The following is a 16,627-nucleotide window of genomic DNA, read 5'->3' as shown; positions in this document are numbered from 1 at the left end:
CACATTAAGTACACCTCCATTGTATTCCGCTGCAGTGGATTTCCACTGCCCACATGCTAAAAGCTATCCAAATATTTGCAGGGTATTCTCAATTCAGCTTTGGTCTTATGCTAGAACCGGGCCTCATGGAGGATGTGAAAATTTGGTTAGCATTTGGCTATTAAAGGGCTGCCGTTCAACTTTAAAGCAATGCTGTCGCTTAAAATTAAGTGGGCGCATATTGGGGCAAATATATTTTCTGTCTTTATAAAAGGCCGAGGCTTGGTGCGAGGGAAGGGAGAAGTACCAGGCAAAAATAAAAGGACTGCCAATGTGTTGAGGCAGGTAATGGAATCTATGGGCAAGTGATAGAATCATAGAATCATAGAAATTTACAGCACGGAAGGAGGTCATTTCGGCCCATCGTGCCTGCGCCGGCCAACAAAGAGCTATCCAACCTAGTCCCACTTTCTAGCTCTTGGTCTGTAGCCCTGTAGGTTACAGCACTTCAAGTGCACATCCAAGTATCTTTTAAATGTGATGAGTGTTTTTGCCTCTATCACCTTTTCAGGCAGTGAGTTCCAGACCCCCACTATCCTCTAGGTGAAGAAATTTCCCCTCAAATCCCCTCTAAACCACCTACCAATGACTTTAAACTATGTCCCCTGGTTGTTGACCTCTCTGATAAGGGAAATAGGTCCTTCTAATCCACTATAGCTAGGCCCCTCATAATTTTATACACCTCAATAAAGTTTCTCCTCGGTCTCCTCTGTTCCAAAGAAAACAAACCCAGCCTATCCGATCTTTCCTCATCGCTAAAATTCAACATCCTCGTAGATCTCCTTTGTATCCTCTCTAGTGCAATCAGATCTTTCCTGTAATATGGTAACCAGAACTGCACGCAGTACTCTAGCTGTGGCCTAATTAGTGTTTTACACAGTTCGAGCATAACCTCTCTGCTCTTGTATTCTATGCCTCAGCTAATAAAGGCAAGCATTCCATATGCCTTCTTAACCACCTTATCTACCTGGCCTGCTACCTTCAGGAATCTGTGGACATGCACTCCAAGGTCCCTTTGTTCCTCAACACTTTTCAGTGTCCTTTCATTTAATGTGTATTTCCTTGCTTTGTTAGCCCTCCCCAAATGAATTATCTCACACTTCTCTGGATTAAATTCCATTTGCCACTGTTCTGCCCACCTGACCAGTACATTGATACGTTCCTGCAGTCCGCAGCTTCTTCTTCATCATCAACCACACAGCCGATTTCACTATCAACTGTAAACTTCTTAATCATACCCCCTACATTCAAGTCTGAATCATTGATATATGCCACAAAAAGCAAGGGACCCAGAACTGAGCCCTACGGAACCCCACTGGAAATAGCCTTCCAGTCATAAAAACACCCATCGACCATTACACTTTGCTTCCTGCCTCTGAGCCAATTTTGGATTCAACTTACCACTTTTCCCTGGATCCCATGGGCTTTTACTTCCATAATCAGTCTACCATGTGGGACCTTATCAGAAGTCTTGCTAAAATCCATATACACTACATCAAATGCACTACCCTCATTGACCCTCCTTGTAATCTCCTCAAAAATTAAATCAAGTTAGTCAGACACGACCTTCCCTTGACAAATCTATGCTGACTGTCCTTGATTAGTCCATGTCTTTCTAAATGAAGATTTATCCTGTCCCTCAGATTTTTTTCCAATAATTTTCTCATCACCGAAGTTAGGCTGACTGGCCTGTAATTACTCGGTCTATCCCTTTCTCCCTTTTTAAACAAAGATACCACATTAGTAGTCCTCCAGTCCGCTGGCACCACACCTGTAGCCAGAGAGCATTGGAAAATGATGGTCAGAGCCTCTGCTATTTCCTCTTTTGTTTCTCTTAACAGCCTGGGATACATTTCATCCAGGACCAAGGGATTTATCCACTTTCCAAGCTGCTAAACCCCTTAATACTTCCTCTCTCACTATGTTTATTTAATCTAATATTTCACACTCCTCCTCCCTGATAGCAATGTCTGCATCGCCCCTCTCTTTTGTGAAAACAGATGCAAAGTATTCATTAAGAACCATATCTACGTGTTCCACCTCCACACACACATTACCTTTATGGTTTCTCAGTGATGAAGCGACAGCACCCAGGTGGACACATTGCTTCATGAGACATATGTGAGGAGGCAGTTGACAGAGCTGATCCATGTGCCGGAAGATCTCCCACAGCCAGCCTGCAATATAACCATGGCACTGCCAAAGGCATCCTCAACACATATGACTCTGCTCATTTCAGTCTAGCACTGCTGCGCCAACTAATGTGCTAGTCACACATGTAAGAGAAGCACTGGTCAGCACTGAACATGTTTCTCACCTGATGTCCTTCCTGCTGCAATATTTTCAGTACTTTGCAGAAGCCATTCATTGTTGGCTGCCCCATGCCATACACTGGATAGCCAAGGCGAGTCTGGCGAAAGTTTGGTGCCCCGTAATTACTCATGGTAAGAAGGACATCAACTTTGTTGTTGAGATCATTGACCATGAAGTATTTTCCCTGAAAGGACATATAGTCAAATAGTGTATCACCAACAGATGTCATTCATTGGCCAGCTTTGCAAACAGTTCACTAATAAATTCATGCACCTGTCATGAAAGGATTTTTATCTCCTTTATAATTATAGGAACAATTAATCATAGGGTCCAGCTTCTGAATTGCAAATTCTACATTCAATAGTAATACTAATGAGCCCAATGGGGAAAGGAACTTTTAAGAGCTGCTGGGCACCAATAGTGGTATTCTCCACAGTAAGTCCCACACAGTGATTTCCTGCAGCTGGGAATGTAACCCGTGAAGCACTGGCTCTAGGATTCTGTCGCTCGGGTATGAGAGTTGGATCTAATTGTGTAAACACAGAAGCCTACTCACAAGTGCCGAACTCTCAGAATCCTAATTAAGCAAGCACTAATATAAGAGTCTGACCCAGTAGCTGTAGTGTTGCAGATGCTGTGGGAAAGGAATTAAGCACAAAGCCACACCCTCATAGATAGAGTTAAAAAAAGAAAAGGAAAGCCATGAATGTTGGAAATCTAAAATAAGAACAAAAAATGCATAACAGGTCAGTCAGCCTGAAACAGAAGAACAGGTTAACATTTTGGGGTAGAAATTGCCTTCTGCTGGAAACGGGGCATATCTACCATTTTTGAAATGTTCTGTCCAGCGAAATTCAGCTCCGAGAGTTTTTTTTCCCAGCGGGGCAGATGTGGATCATCAGGGGCGGAAATGGGAGTGGAGCAGAGTGGGCATCACTAGCGGGGCGGAAGTGGGGGCGGGACTGAGGTGGGGGCAGGTCTGAGTGTCCGCAGTTGTCAGCCATCAGCAGTGCGCTGCTGATGTCATAGTGCTGACGCATCACAATGTCTCTCCCCTTCAGTTAAAGGGGAGAGCCGCTGCAAACTCTACATTCATTTTAGATAGGTCCACTGGGCCACCAGGGAAGGTTTCGGCCTGGACAGCAGCCTGGCACCCAAGAGGGGGTGCCAGACTGCCTGTTGGCGGCCTGGCCGAACCCGGGGGCATAATTGTCGTGCCAACCTGGCAGTTGGCCGACAAAAAAAATAACGTGGCGGCTGTGGCAGGGTGCCCTCCCCTTTAAGGGCGGCCACTCCGTCATTTCACAGAGAGTCATCATCATAGGCGGTCCCTCAAAGCGAGGATGACTTGCTTCCACGCCAAAAAGGATGAGTTCACAGGTGTTTCAATGAAGGACCTAAAATTCTGAATCCCGAACTACATCCTGAAGGGTGGAAGATGCCTGTGCGTGGATTTTTTTAATGTGTGGTGGCAGTTGCACATGGGCTTAACAGAGCGAGGTCTTGGTCCAGTGGCAAGGATTAAACAAGACGACTGGAGACCAGGCCGTGGCCATTGGAGGGCACAGTGTGCGGTGGCATACCACTGCAGGGAGCAGGGCGTGCTGCTGCAGGAGGGCAACGGCTGCAAAGCCAGATCACTGATTGAAGTGCGGGCAGGCACATATCGCAGTGTGGGCTGGCCCGTGCTGCCCCTGGGCCCTCGCCTCTTCTGAGCCCCGAACTCTCGCCTCTCATGGGCCCCGGTCACTTTCCTCTACGGACTCTTGCCACTCCCTCGCCCCCTCCTGCTGTGCCTGCCCGCACTTCAATCAGCGACCTGGCTTCGTAGCCGTCGCCCTTCTGCAGCAGCACACCCTGCTCCCTGCAGTGGGGTATGCCACCGCACACTGCGCCCTCCACTGGTCCCGGCAATGCTGATGGTCTTGCAGGCCGAGGGACCACGCCGATTTCACGGAGAGTGCACCGACAGCAAAAGCTGTGGGGGCCACCAGCCGGCAGTGGCACCAATCCGGCGGGGCAATTTCAGGTAAGGAGCAATTTTGCGAGGGCAATTTCACGAGGGGGTCCGCGCCAGACGGTAAGGGATCGGGTAAGGGGTCGGTGCGAGCATGCCGCGGCGGGGAAACGGGCAGAGTGGTCGTGGACACCACTCCGCTCCTGAGGAAGTGCAATTTTTTAAATGGCTGTTCCACCACGGAGAGTCGGCAGCCATTCCATGCCGTCCCGTGGCCGCTGCTTAACGGCCTTATCGACAGGAGCAATTTCAGCCCCTTTAGGTTTAATTCTTAGTAGAATTAGCATGGAAAGAAAGGAACAGTTACTTTTGTAAGATCGACATGTTGGGAATTGGGGAGGAAAAAAAAGCAGTTAGGGTTAAACTCAAATCTACGAACTACTTTCATAAAGTAGCAATGTCCCAGCTGATTTTGTCCCGCACAAGCGCAGAGTATTTTCCATAACTTATTTGAAATATGTAACCATGCCATCTGACTGAGGAAAGAGTCCCCCAGCTCTGCTGAATCTCCAGCATGCTGGACAACTTTTACAATATTCTTGTTGTTTTTCTTTATTCCAATGTATTTGTCATTTTATGGAAATGATTGCACTTAAATGTTTACATAGAAACATAGAAAATACGTGCAGGAGTAGGCCATTCGGCCCTTCAAGCCTGCACCACCATTCAATAAGATCATGGCTGATCATTCACCTCAGTACCCCTTTCCTGCTTTCTCTCCATACCCCTTGATCCCTTTAGCCGTAAGGGCCATATCTAACTCCCTCTTGAATATAGCCAATGAACTGGCATCAACAACTCTCTGCGGCAGGGAATTCCACAGGTTAACAACTCTCTGAGTGAAGAAGTTTCTCCTCATCTCAGTCCTAAATGGCTTGCCCCTTATCCTTAGACTGTGTCCCCTGGTTCTTGACTTCCCCAACATTGGGAACATTCTTCCTGCATCTAACCTGTCCAGTCCCGTCAGAATTTTCTATGTTTCTATGAGATCCCCTCTCATCCTTCTAAACTCCAGTGAATACAGGCCCAGTTGATCCTGTCTCTCCTCATATGTCAGTTCTGTCATCCCGGGAATCAGTCTGGTGAACCTTCGCTGCACTCCCTCAATAGCAAAAACGTCCTTCCTCAGATTAGGAGACCAAAACTGAACACAATGTTCCAGGTGAGGCCTCACTAAGGCCCTGTACAACTGCAGTAAGACCTCCCTGCTCCTATACTCAAATCCCCTAGCTATGAAGACTAACATCCCATTTGACTTCTTCACCACTTGCTTTACCCGCATGTCAACTTTCAATGACTGATGTACTATGACACCCAGGTCCCGTTGCACCTCCCCATTTCCTAATCAGTCGCCATTCAGATAATATTCTGCCTTCGTGTTTTTGTCACCAAAGTGGATAACCTCACATTTATCCACATTATACTGCATCTGCCATGTATTTGCCCACTCACCTAACCTGTCCAAATCACCCTGCAGCCTCTTAGCATCCTCCTCACAGCTCACACTGCCACCCAGCTTAGTGTCAGCTTAGAGCAACACTGTGCAGCTTCATGAATCATTTTGTTCACAAAATAATTGAAGACATGAATAATAAATCACTAAGGATGCAATAATTGTTTACTAATGCTGCTGAGGGAGATGACCTATTTATACACCAAACAGAGCAGGGTGTTTTACATAAGAACATAACATAAGAAATAGGAGCAGGAGTAGGCCATATGGCCCCTCGAGCCTGCTCCGCCATTTAATACGATCATGGCTGATCCGATCATGGACTCAGGTCCACTTCCCTATCCGCTCCCCAAAACCCCTTATTCCCTTATCAGTTAAGAAACTGTCTATCTCTCTCTTAAATTTATTCAATGACCCAGCTTCCACAGCTCTCTGAGGCAGCGAATTCCACAGATTTACAACCCTCTGAGAGAAGAAATTCCTCCTCATCCCAATTTTGAATGGGCGGCTCCTTACTCTAAGATTATGCCCCCTAGTTCTAGTCTTCCCCTATCAGTGGAAACATCCTGTCTGCATCCACCCTGTCAAGCCCCCTCATAGCCTTATATGTTTCAATAAGATCAGCTCTCATTCTTCTGAATTCGAATGAGTAGAGATCCAACCTACTCAACCTTTCCTCATAAGTCAACCGGAATCAACCTAGTGAAACTTCTCTGAACTGCCTCCAAAGCAAGTATATCCTTTCTTAAATATGGAGACCAAAACTGCACGCAGTACTCCAGGTGTGGCCTCACCAATACCCTGTATAACTGTAGCAAGACTTCTCTGCTTTTATACTCCACCCCCTTTACAATAAAGGCCAAGATTCCATTGGCCTTCCTGATCACTTGCTGTATCTGCATACTAACTTGTTGTGTTTCATGCACCCGGGTCCCGCTGTACTGCAGCACTTTGCAATTTTTCTCCATTTAATTAATAACTTGCTCTTCAATTTTTTTCTGCCAAAGTGCATAACCTCACACTTCCAACATTATACTCCATCTGCCAAATCTTTGCCCACTCACTTAGCCTGTCTATGTCCTTTTGCAGGTTTGTTGTGTCCTCCTCACACATTGCTTTTCCTCCCATCTTTGTATCGTCAGCAAACTTGGCTACGTTACACTCAGTCCCTTTATCCAAGTCGTTAATATAGATTGTAAATAGTTGGGGTCCCAGCACTAATCCCTGCGGTACCCCACTAGTTACTGATTGCCAACCCGAGAATGAACCATTTATCCCTACTCTCTGTTTTCTGTGTGTTAGCCAATCCTCTATCCATGCTAATGTATTACGCCCAACCCCGTGAACTTTTACCTTGTGCAGTAACTTTTTATGTGGCACCTTGTCCAATGCCTTCTGGAAGTCCAAATACACCACATCCACTGGTTCCCCTTTATCCACCCTGTTCATTACATCCTCAAAGAATTCCAAATTTGACTTCCCCTTCAGAAATCCGTGCTGACTCTGTCTGACTGAATTATGCTTTTCCAAATGTCCTGCTACTGCTTCTTTAATAATGGACTCCAACATTTTCCCAACCACAGATGTTAGGCTAACTGGTCTATAGTTTCCTTCTTTTTGTCTGCCTCCTTTTTTAAATAGGGGCATTACATTTGCAGTTTTCCAATCTGCTGGGACCTCCCCAGAATCCAGGGAAATTTGGTGAATTACAACCAATGCATCCACTATCCCTGCTGCTACTTCTCTTAAAATCCTGGGATGCAAGCCATCAGGTCCAGGGGATTTATTCGTCTTTAGTCCCATTATCTTACTGAGTACCACCTCCTTACTGATTATGATTGTGTTAAGTTCCTCCCCCCCTATAGCCCCTTGACTATCCACTGTTGGGATATTTTTAGTATCCTCCACCGTAAAGACTGATACAAAATATTTGTTCAGAGTTTCTGCCACCTCCATGTTCCCCATTACTAATTCCCTGGTCTCATCCTCTAAGGGACCAACATTTACTTTAGCCACTCTTTTTCTTTTTATATACCTGTAGAAACTCTTGCTATCTGTTTTTATATTTATTGCTAGTTTACTTTCATAGTCTATCTTCCCTTTCTTAATCATTTTTTCAGTCTTTTCCCAGCATGACCATATTTTAAATGTACTATTTAGATGATGCCTATTTTTGACATACCTCAGATTGATACATTTGCAGTCTGCTTGCAGCATAACACAGTAATCCTTACGAATGGGTCTTTACTCTTTGAGCCATTAATAAATGTTCAAACTATACAAACACATGGTTCAGAAAAGGCCCAATGACTTACCTGCACAAGGTAGTGCTCAGGTGAACTGTTGTTCATACTGCCCATGACATAATGGTCCTTATGAAAGTGATCATGAACTTGAAACTCTTCCTTCATATTGTACCTTAGAAACAAGCAGAAGACATGAGAATTCAGCTGATCAAATTAGGGAACTCGAGGAGAAAATTGTTGCACTAGGCCTGTGATTGAGGAGAAGCAGCCGACCATGACAGCCTGTCAGGGATGCCTGCAGCTCTATTATCTGTACTTTCTAGAGCCACTCCCTGCCAAGGGGTAGGCCTGTGTCAGGTGTGTACCCAGGCCTTACTAATGGCCCAGTACATAAAAATGATATGAGTGTAGACGATTAAGGGGTGATCTAATTGCATTCTTTAGGATGATTAAAGGACTTGATAGGGTAGATAGAGAGAAACCATTTCCTCTCGTGGAGGAATCCAAAACAAGGAAGCATAGCCTTAAAACTAGAGCTAGTCCTTGCAGGGGTGATGTTAGGAAGCACTTCTTCACACAAAGGGTAGAGGAAATCTGGAAATTTCTCCCCCAAAAAGCTGTTGAGGCTAGGTCAATTGAAACTTTCAAAACTGAGATTGATAGATTTTTGTTGTGCAAGGCTATTAACGGTTACAGAACCAAGGCTGGTAGAGGGAGTTAAGATACAGATCAGCCATGCTCAAATTCAATGGCGGAACAGGCTCACACGTCTAAATGGCCTACCCCTGTTCCTATGTGTCCAGTGTCAGCTGCGGCTCAGTGGGTAGCACACTCGCCTCTGAGTCAGAAGGTGTGGGCTCGAGTCCCTCTCCAGAGACTTGAGCACAGAAATCTAGGTTGCCACTCCAGTGCAGTGCTAAGGGAGTGCTGCACTGTTGGAGGTGCTGTCTTTCGGATGAGACGTTAAACCGAGGCCCCGTCATCTCTCTCAGGAGGATGTAAAAGATCCCATGGTACTATTTCGAAGAAGAGCAGAAGAGTTATCCCTAGTGTCCTGCCGAATATTTATCCCTCAATCAACAGAACAAAAACAAATTATCTGGTCGTTATCACATTGCTGTTTGTGGGAACTTGCTGTGCACAAATTAGCTGCTGCGTTTCCCACATTACAACAGTGACTGCACTTCAAAAAGAACTTAATTGGCTGTAAAGCGCTTTGAGACATCCAGCGGTCGTGAAAGGCATTATATAAATGCAAATCTTTCTTTCATATGTTCCTATGTACTGTGTTAATTTAGCTAATTATTCTGAGGAAAAAAGATGGATCTGAAATCTCAGACCTTGTCTCCCCCTCCCCCTCCCCAATTAATGGTGAAGAACATTTTCACACTGAAAGGGTTCACTTGACTATGGACTGATATAATGTGCTCATCACCTTGGAAATTATTCAGATCCTAATTAAAAATGACTCAGCAGTGTCATACCCCAGGCTGCTGTTACTCACGTAATCACAACACGTGCCACTTTGTTGGTGATGATGGATTTTGCCATGCCTGCTGCAGTGTTGATATCTTCGGAATGATTGTCAGCTACAGACGGTTTGCCATTCCTGTCAAATCGTGCTTGGACTGCTGATGCAGCTTGCTGGTTCGTACTGGCAGTAGTGCCCATAGTCAATTAGTAACTAAACAAAGAAATCCAAAAAATGGCCACTTTTAGTCCTGCGATTAAACAATAACATTCAGCCTCTCTACTAGATAAGTGGTCAGGTATCTCTAAATTCAATCCAAAGTGTTAGTTAAGGCAAATGAACATACGCTTGGCTTTTAATAGAGAATATTTTATGGTTAAGTATTTAATGTAGGATTTGTCACAATGTAAGGGAAGGAATCTCTGAGTGACACATCAGCAAGTTCTGTAGGTCCTTTCACACATGGGACAAATTCAGTACTGAACAGCCTGCTAGCAATCATTTTTATTTTACCACAACTGTCATAAAAATATGATTTTAAATTAACCCTTCCAGGACAGTTGATGAATTTGCTCCCTCTGGAAATGGAGTGGGGGACCTTGGGACCTCTTTGATCATCAGCTTCTGTCATTTTCTTATTTTCTTTGATGCAAGAACATGATTTAAAAGTTGACCTGGTGACATCCATCTTGAACTAGACTAATGGTCCGTGCCTGGAGTGTTAATTTGCTAAACAAAATTGGCCCTTAAATTTATTTCCCTCGACCTGCTGGCAGTCTAAGGGTTAACCCCGCTCTACTTGCTGCCAACAAAATAGCTCATTTTTAGTGAATTCTGGTCGCGGAACTGCCAATGAGTTCATTCATTCTGCTCCTTCCATTTCGCCACCTAGGGATCACACCAGAGCCACTTCGCTGAATTGTTTAGGTAGAACTGCAAAAAAGCCCTGACCCCAATTAACTTAAAAGCTATCCTTCGCTAAACGTATAGTGAATTGCAAACGCTGTTCCAATCTGAAATCATTCTCCCTTCTAATCTCAAGGGAGCTGTAATATAAGGGGAGGAAGTTATATAGAGCCATGGTCAGACCCCATCTGGAGCACTGCTTTCAGTTTTGGACACGGCACCTCAAGAAAGTATATTGGTCTTGGCGGGTGGGGGGGGTGTAGATCGGGTTATTGGGTTAAATTATGAAGACAGGTTGCATAAACTTGGCTTATATTCCCGTGAGAAAGAGTTGAAGATCAGAGATTGAGGGATAGATACAGGGAAACTATTTCTTCCGGTGCGAGAATCAAGAGCAAGGGGACTTAATTTTAAAATTAGAACTAGGCCATTTAGGAGCAAAATCAGGAAGCCATTTTTCACAAACACTTGTAGAAACCTGGAATTCCATTCCCCAAAAGGTTATGGATGCTGGGATTTTGGAACTTTCAAGACTGAGATCAATAGATTTCTGTTCGGTAAGGTTATCAAAGGATATGGAACAATGGTGGGAAAATGGAATTGAGGTGCAGCTCAGTCATGATCTAATTGAACGGCGGGGCAGACCCGAGGGGCTGAATGGCCTACTCCTGTTCCTAATGTTACTATGTTACTGCCCTCAAACAGTCAAATGATGCCATTTCCCGAATGGAAGGCTTACAGACCAGAAAATCCCAGGATTCGTTCTTTGGTCTCTGCTGACATATCTGATCTCAGCTGGGACAGCTGTCTTAATACCCTTCGTGCCTTTTGAGCTCAAAGTCCTTGGTCGAGGGAGAGGATACTTCAGCGAGGACTTGTGCCTCTGATTGTGTCCGGTGACTCCTTGGGGGGTGCATGTGGGTAGCCTTCAGCTTAGGAAAGGATTGGGCTCGGCTGTAGTGCCCTTCATGGTAAAATAGATTGCTGACACGTGCTGTCTAGGTTCACACCAAGAAGAATGGCAGTAAAAACAAAAAATGCTGGAAATACTCAACAGATCAGCCAGCATCTGTGGAGTGGGAAACAGAGTTAACGTTTGAAACGACACAAGGACGAGAGCTATAGGCACAAGATATATACAGCTAAAAGCATGTGGCTAAAGCTATTGGCACAAGCACAAAGGTTGGAGCTAGAAACACAAGATATGGAGCTAGAGACACTCGGGGCGAGCTAGAGGCACATGGACTATAGCTAGAAACATGAGGCCGAAAGCTAGAGGCAAAAGAACTGGAACTAGAGGCACAAGGGATAGAGCTAGAAACACAAGCAATGAGAGCTTGAAGCACAGGAGGTAAAGCTGGTGGCAAAAGAAGGGTAGAAGAGTAGAGTTAAAGGCACACGGAGTATGTAAAGGACAAGCAAATGCTCATCTCCATAACCAGAGAACTTTGTTCCAATAAATTATAAACGTACTGCCTTGAAGCTCAGGGTAAGTGTCGGTTTTGTGTCCACCTGAGAGAGTAGAACGAGGCCTCGGTTTAACGTCTCATCCAAAAGACAGCACCTCCGACAGTGTAGCACTCACTCAACACTGCACTGCAGTGTCAGCCTAGGTTTTCTGCTCAGGTCTCTGTATGATAAGATCATTGTTTTAATAAACACTTTGTAATTATTTTTTTATTTCTAGATTGCATGTGAAGTATATATTCTGTTCCAATCTATTTTTCCTCTATATTACAGCTTGTGGAAATGTTGTAATATAATATTATAGCATAACAATAAAAATTGTGTTTTGCTACCATCACATTATACACTACATAAAGCTGTGTATATGTCCTAGATTTCTCATATAATTATAAAGGAGATATACACCACTTAAATTGCAGCTTTACAATCTGTTAAAGAAATTAATTACTCCGCTGCACAAGTTGTCATTTTTACTGGACTGTCACACATGGAAGCCTATTACCATGTTTAAGAGTCTCTAGTTCAACTGATTGAGAAATCTACACCCGGGTGTAGGCGTTCCGTTTGGCTGATACCAAGTGCACACTCTCTTTCCTTAGAGATACATCCCACATACCCGAGCCCACAAAGCATAGGTACAAGTTGGCAAAGCCAAGGCTCAGGGGTCGCCAATGTGCATAGGGTTCCAGATAGCACTACGGAGTTTACCAAAGCTACTCCCCACTGTTCGTCCAGCTATGGCCACGGTACCCATTGGGGCAGCGCCTGGCAGGCTTATTTGGAGCTGAGCGGGAAGAATCTTGCCCTCCCATTCGGATGAGATGTTAAACTGAGGCCCCGTCTGCTCTCTCAGATGGATGTAAAAGATCCCGTGGCACTATTTCGAAGAAGAGCAGGGGAGTTATCCCCGGTGTCCTGGCTAATATTTATTCCACAATCAACATAACAAAAAAAACAGATTATCTGGTCATTATCACGTTGCTGTTTGTGGGAGTTTGCTTGTGTGCAAATTGGCTGCTGCGTTTCCCACATTACAACAGTGACTACACTCCAAAAGTACCTCATTGGCTGTAAAGTACTTTGAGACGTCCGGTGGTCGTGAAAGGTGCTATATAAATCCAAATCTTTCTTTGCTTTCTTTCCCACCTCACCCCTAGTGGCAGGTGTACTCCTGCAGGTTCCATTAATGAGCCAGACTGGCTGGTCAATCATTAGCCTTGGTATCCTTGGAGCCCTGCAGACCTGCCGGCCTCAGCTATCAGATGACCAAATCTGCCTCAGAGGGTCTACTTGGTCCTGAGCCCCCTTTGCCAGGCTTGTCAGCTTGGAGGCACCTTGTACCCAAAAAGACATCACTTACCAGCTGTGGCAGGCTTACAACTTACCAGTTTACAGCAGACAGATACGCACTGAGACACGAACGAGCCGAACACCAGAGTGAATGGATTGTCAGCTTTTACCCATTGTATATTCTTGACGTTCATTACCCTCCCCCAATTAAAAGATGTACCATCTCAGCAAAGCAAAATAAAACACCAATCCTATTCCTGTAACTAGTTGCAGATACAAGAGGAGTGGTTTATTCCACCATTACAAATATATCACGAGGGTATCCAATCAGAGAAATAATTTGCAGCAAAGCCTCAGAGACACAGTTCAGCAACTCAATCCTCTGAAAAATAAGAAACTAACAAGCCTCAACTTGCATCAATAAGTCAGCATTTTCCTCAAACATGTCGATTACAAGTTGCATCATAGCAACAGTGCTTAGAATGAAAGATTTCTGCTGCACTCACAAAATATCTGATCGGGTGTCAAAACTCTTTGAAAGTTCATTTAAATTTTGCACGTTGCAAAACAGACATTTTACACAACCTAATAGTAAGAAAAACAGCACAATACTTTGGCTGGACCAGATTATGATGGCTCTATCTCTATTTTATTTAGGTTCTAATATATATGACACTACAAAATATTTCTACATGAAATTTTTTGTTTGGCATTTGCAACCAGAATCATCGATGTATCAAACAAGATGCTACAATGTGATTGTGTGTCAATGTATTACACCATGCAGTGCAGAATATAGGTTCACGACTGTGGTATATTAATGTACAGTGCAGGATATAGATTGACTACTGTGGTATATTAATGTATAGTGCAGGATATAGATTCACGAATGTGTATATCGATGCATTATACGATACAGTGCAGGATAAAGATTCACTGTTGTAAAGTATCAATGCATTATACCATACAATGCAGGATAAAGATTCAATGCTGTGGTGTATCGATGCATTATGCCATACAATGCAGGATATAGGTTTACTGCCTAAAACTATAGGTATATAACAAAACTTGAGATGCCAGGACTATTTGCACTGGAACAGAGAAGGCTAAGGGGAAATTTAATTGAGGTTTTAAAATTATGAACGGTTTTGATAGAGTGAATAGGGAATGATTATTTCATCTGGTTCGGTTGCCAGTGATGAGGGGTCAACAATTTAACATTTTCTCTAAGAAAGTGAGGAGAGTGGTTACTAATATGTCCTTACTGTACAGTATAAATGCACACGAGGCCCATACTTGAGAGAAGGTCACTCTGTGACCAGTCCTTTATTAGCCAGCACTGAAGTGGAGAAGATGGGTGGAGCTTCCCCTTTTTTACCTGGAAGTTCAGGTTAGGAGTGTCTCCCACAAGTTCACCACCTAGTGGTCAGTGTTCTCACGGTGTACAACTTAAGTCAGTTTATACATGGATTACAATGACAGTAGAATACATGACATCACCTCCCCCCCCAAAAGTCTTATTGGGATCACAGGTTAAATCTCTCCGTTAGTTTACGCTCCCTTGTAGAGCGCCTGAGTTGGGGCTCCGGTTGTTGGTCACTTGTCTGAGTGTCTGCTGTTTGCGGTGCCTCAGGCCTGTCCGGACTGCCCGCAGTGACTGGGCTCTCCTCCACTTGGTTCCGGTGTTCGGTCACCTGTGGTGGAGTGAACTCTACAATGTGTTCTTCCTCTGTTTCTTCTATGCGGTTGCTGAACCTCCTTTTTGTTTGATCCACGTGTTTGCGGCAGATTTGTCCATTGGTAAGTTTAACTACCAGAATCCTATTCCCCTCCTTGGCAATCACAGTGCCTGCGAGCCATTTGGGCCCTGCAGCATAGTTGAGGACAAAGACAGGGTCATTGACATCAATACATCGCGCCCTCGCATTCCCGTCATGGTAGTCACATTGTGACCGGCGCCTGCTCTCAACAATTTCTTTCATGGTGGAGTGTATAAGAGATAACCTGGTTTTGAGAGTCCTTTTCATTAGCAGCTCTGTATGTGGAACTCCTGTGAACGAGTGTGGTCGGGATCTATTGGCCAACAGGGGGCATGCTAAGCGGCTTTGTAGGGAACCCCCTTGGATTCTGAGCATCCTCTGTTTGATTATCTGCACCGCTCGTTCCGCCTGGCCATTTGAGGCCGGCTTGAACGGTGCCGTTCTGACATGGTTAATATCATTTCCTGCCATGAAGTCCTGGAATTCAATGCTTGTAAAGCATGGGCTATTGTCACTGACCGAGACGTCTGGTAGACCATGGGCGGCGAACATTGCCCGTAGACTTTCTACTGTGGCAGAGGATGTACTTGAATTGAGAATGTCACACTCGAATCATTTGGAGTAGGCGTCTACGACAACCAAAAACATTTTTCCCATGAAAGGACCTGCGTAGTCCACATGGATGCGTGACCATGGCTTGGCGGGCCATGACAGGGGCGAAGGGGGGCTTCCCTGGGCGCATTGCCCAGCTGGGCACACGTGTTGCATCTGCGAACACAAAGTTCCAGGTCTGCATCTATCCCTGGCCACCAAACGTGTGACCTGGCAATTGCCTTCATCATGACAATGCCCGGGTGCTCATTGTGGAGTTCTCGGATGAACGCCTCTCTGCCTATCTGGGGCATGCCTACTCGGTTTCCCCATAGTAGGCAATTGGCCTGAATCGAGAGTTCATTCTTGCACCTGTGAAATGGTTTAAATTCCTCAGGGCATGCCCCGTACGTGGCTGCCCAGTCCCCATTCAGGACACATTTCTTGTCTAAAGACAGTAGCGGGTCTCTATTTGTCCAGACTTTGATCTGACGGGCTGTCACGGGTGAGCCTTCTCTTTTGAAAGCTTCAACAGCCATGACCATCTCAGCAGCATGCTCGGTTGCCACCTTGGTGGTGGCTAGTGTGAGCCTGCTGAGTGCATCGGCGCAGTTTTCAGTGCCGGTCTGTGCCGAATTGTATAGTCATAGGCGGCTAACATGAGTGCCCACCTCTGTATGCGGGTCGACGCATTTGCATTTATGGTCTTGTTGTCGGCCAAAAGGGACGTTAGGGGTTTGTGATCTGTCTCCAGCTCAAATTTCCTGCCAAACAGATACTGGTGCATTTTTTTAACTGCATATACACATGCTAGCGCTTCCTTTTCTACCATCCCGTAGCCCCTTTCTGCCTGGGACAGATTCCTGGAAGCATAAGCTACCGGCTGTAACTGAACCTTGGCATTAACATGCTGCAACACACACCCGACCCCATAGGATGACGCATCGCACATTAACACAGGTTTCTTACATGGGTCATATAGCGTTAACAGATTGTTGCAGCATAACAAATTGCGTGCTCTGTCAAAAACCCTTTCTTGGCTGTCCTCCCAGACCCAATCGCGACCTTTGTGTA

At 45.0% G+C, this 16,627-nt stretch overlaps 1 protein-coding gene across 1 annotated transcript in view; it reads right to left on the bottom strand.

Moving 5' to 3' along the window:
* LOC139279789 (paladin-like) overlaps nucleotides 1–11,965 on the bottom strand; it is a 192,402-nt gene extending 180,437 nt beyond the window's left edge. The window contains exons 1-4 of the mRNA XM_070899046.1: nucleotides 11,919–11,965; nucleotides 9,573–9,752; nucleotides 8,138–8,240; nucleotides 2,357–2,536 (exon numbers count right to left, since the gene is read on the bottom strand). Coding sequence (XP_070755147.1) covers nucleotides 2,357–2,536; nucleotides 8,138–8,240; nucleotides 9,573–9,739 — 450 coding nt within the window. The 5' untranslated portion in view covers nucleotides 9,740–9,752; nucleotides 11,919–11,965. The remainder of the gene's footprint in view (nucleotides 1–2,356; nucleotides 2,537–8,137; nucleotides 8,241–9,572; nucleotides 9,753–11,918) is intronic.
* Between the last annotated feature and the right edge of the window lie 4,662 nt (nucleotides 11,966–16,627).

This window comes from Pristiophorus japonicus, chromosome 1 (assembly GCF_044704955.1).
Source record: "Pristiophorus japonicus isolate sPriJap1 chromosome 1, sPriJap1.hap1, whole genome shotgun sequence".
In the NCBI taxonomy this organism is placed as follows: domain Eukaryota; kingdom Metazoa; phylum Chordata; class Chondrichthyes; family Pristiophoridae; genus Pristiophorus; species Pristiophorus japonicus.
The sequence above is the reverse complement of the archived record's forward strand: the minus strand, read 5'-3'. Positions and strand labels throughout refer to the sequence as shown.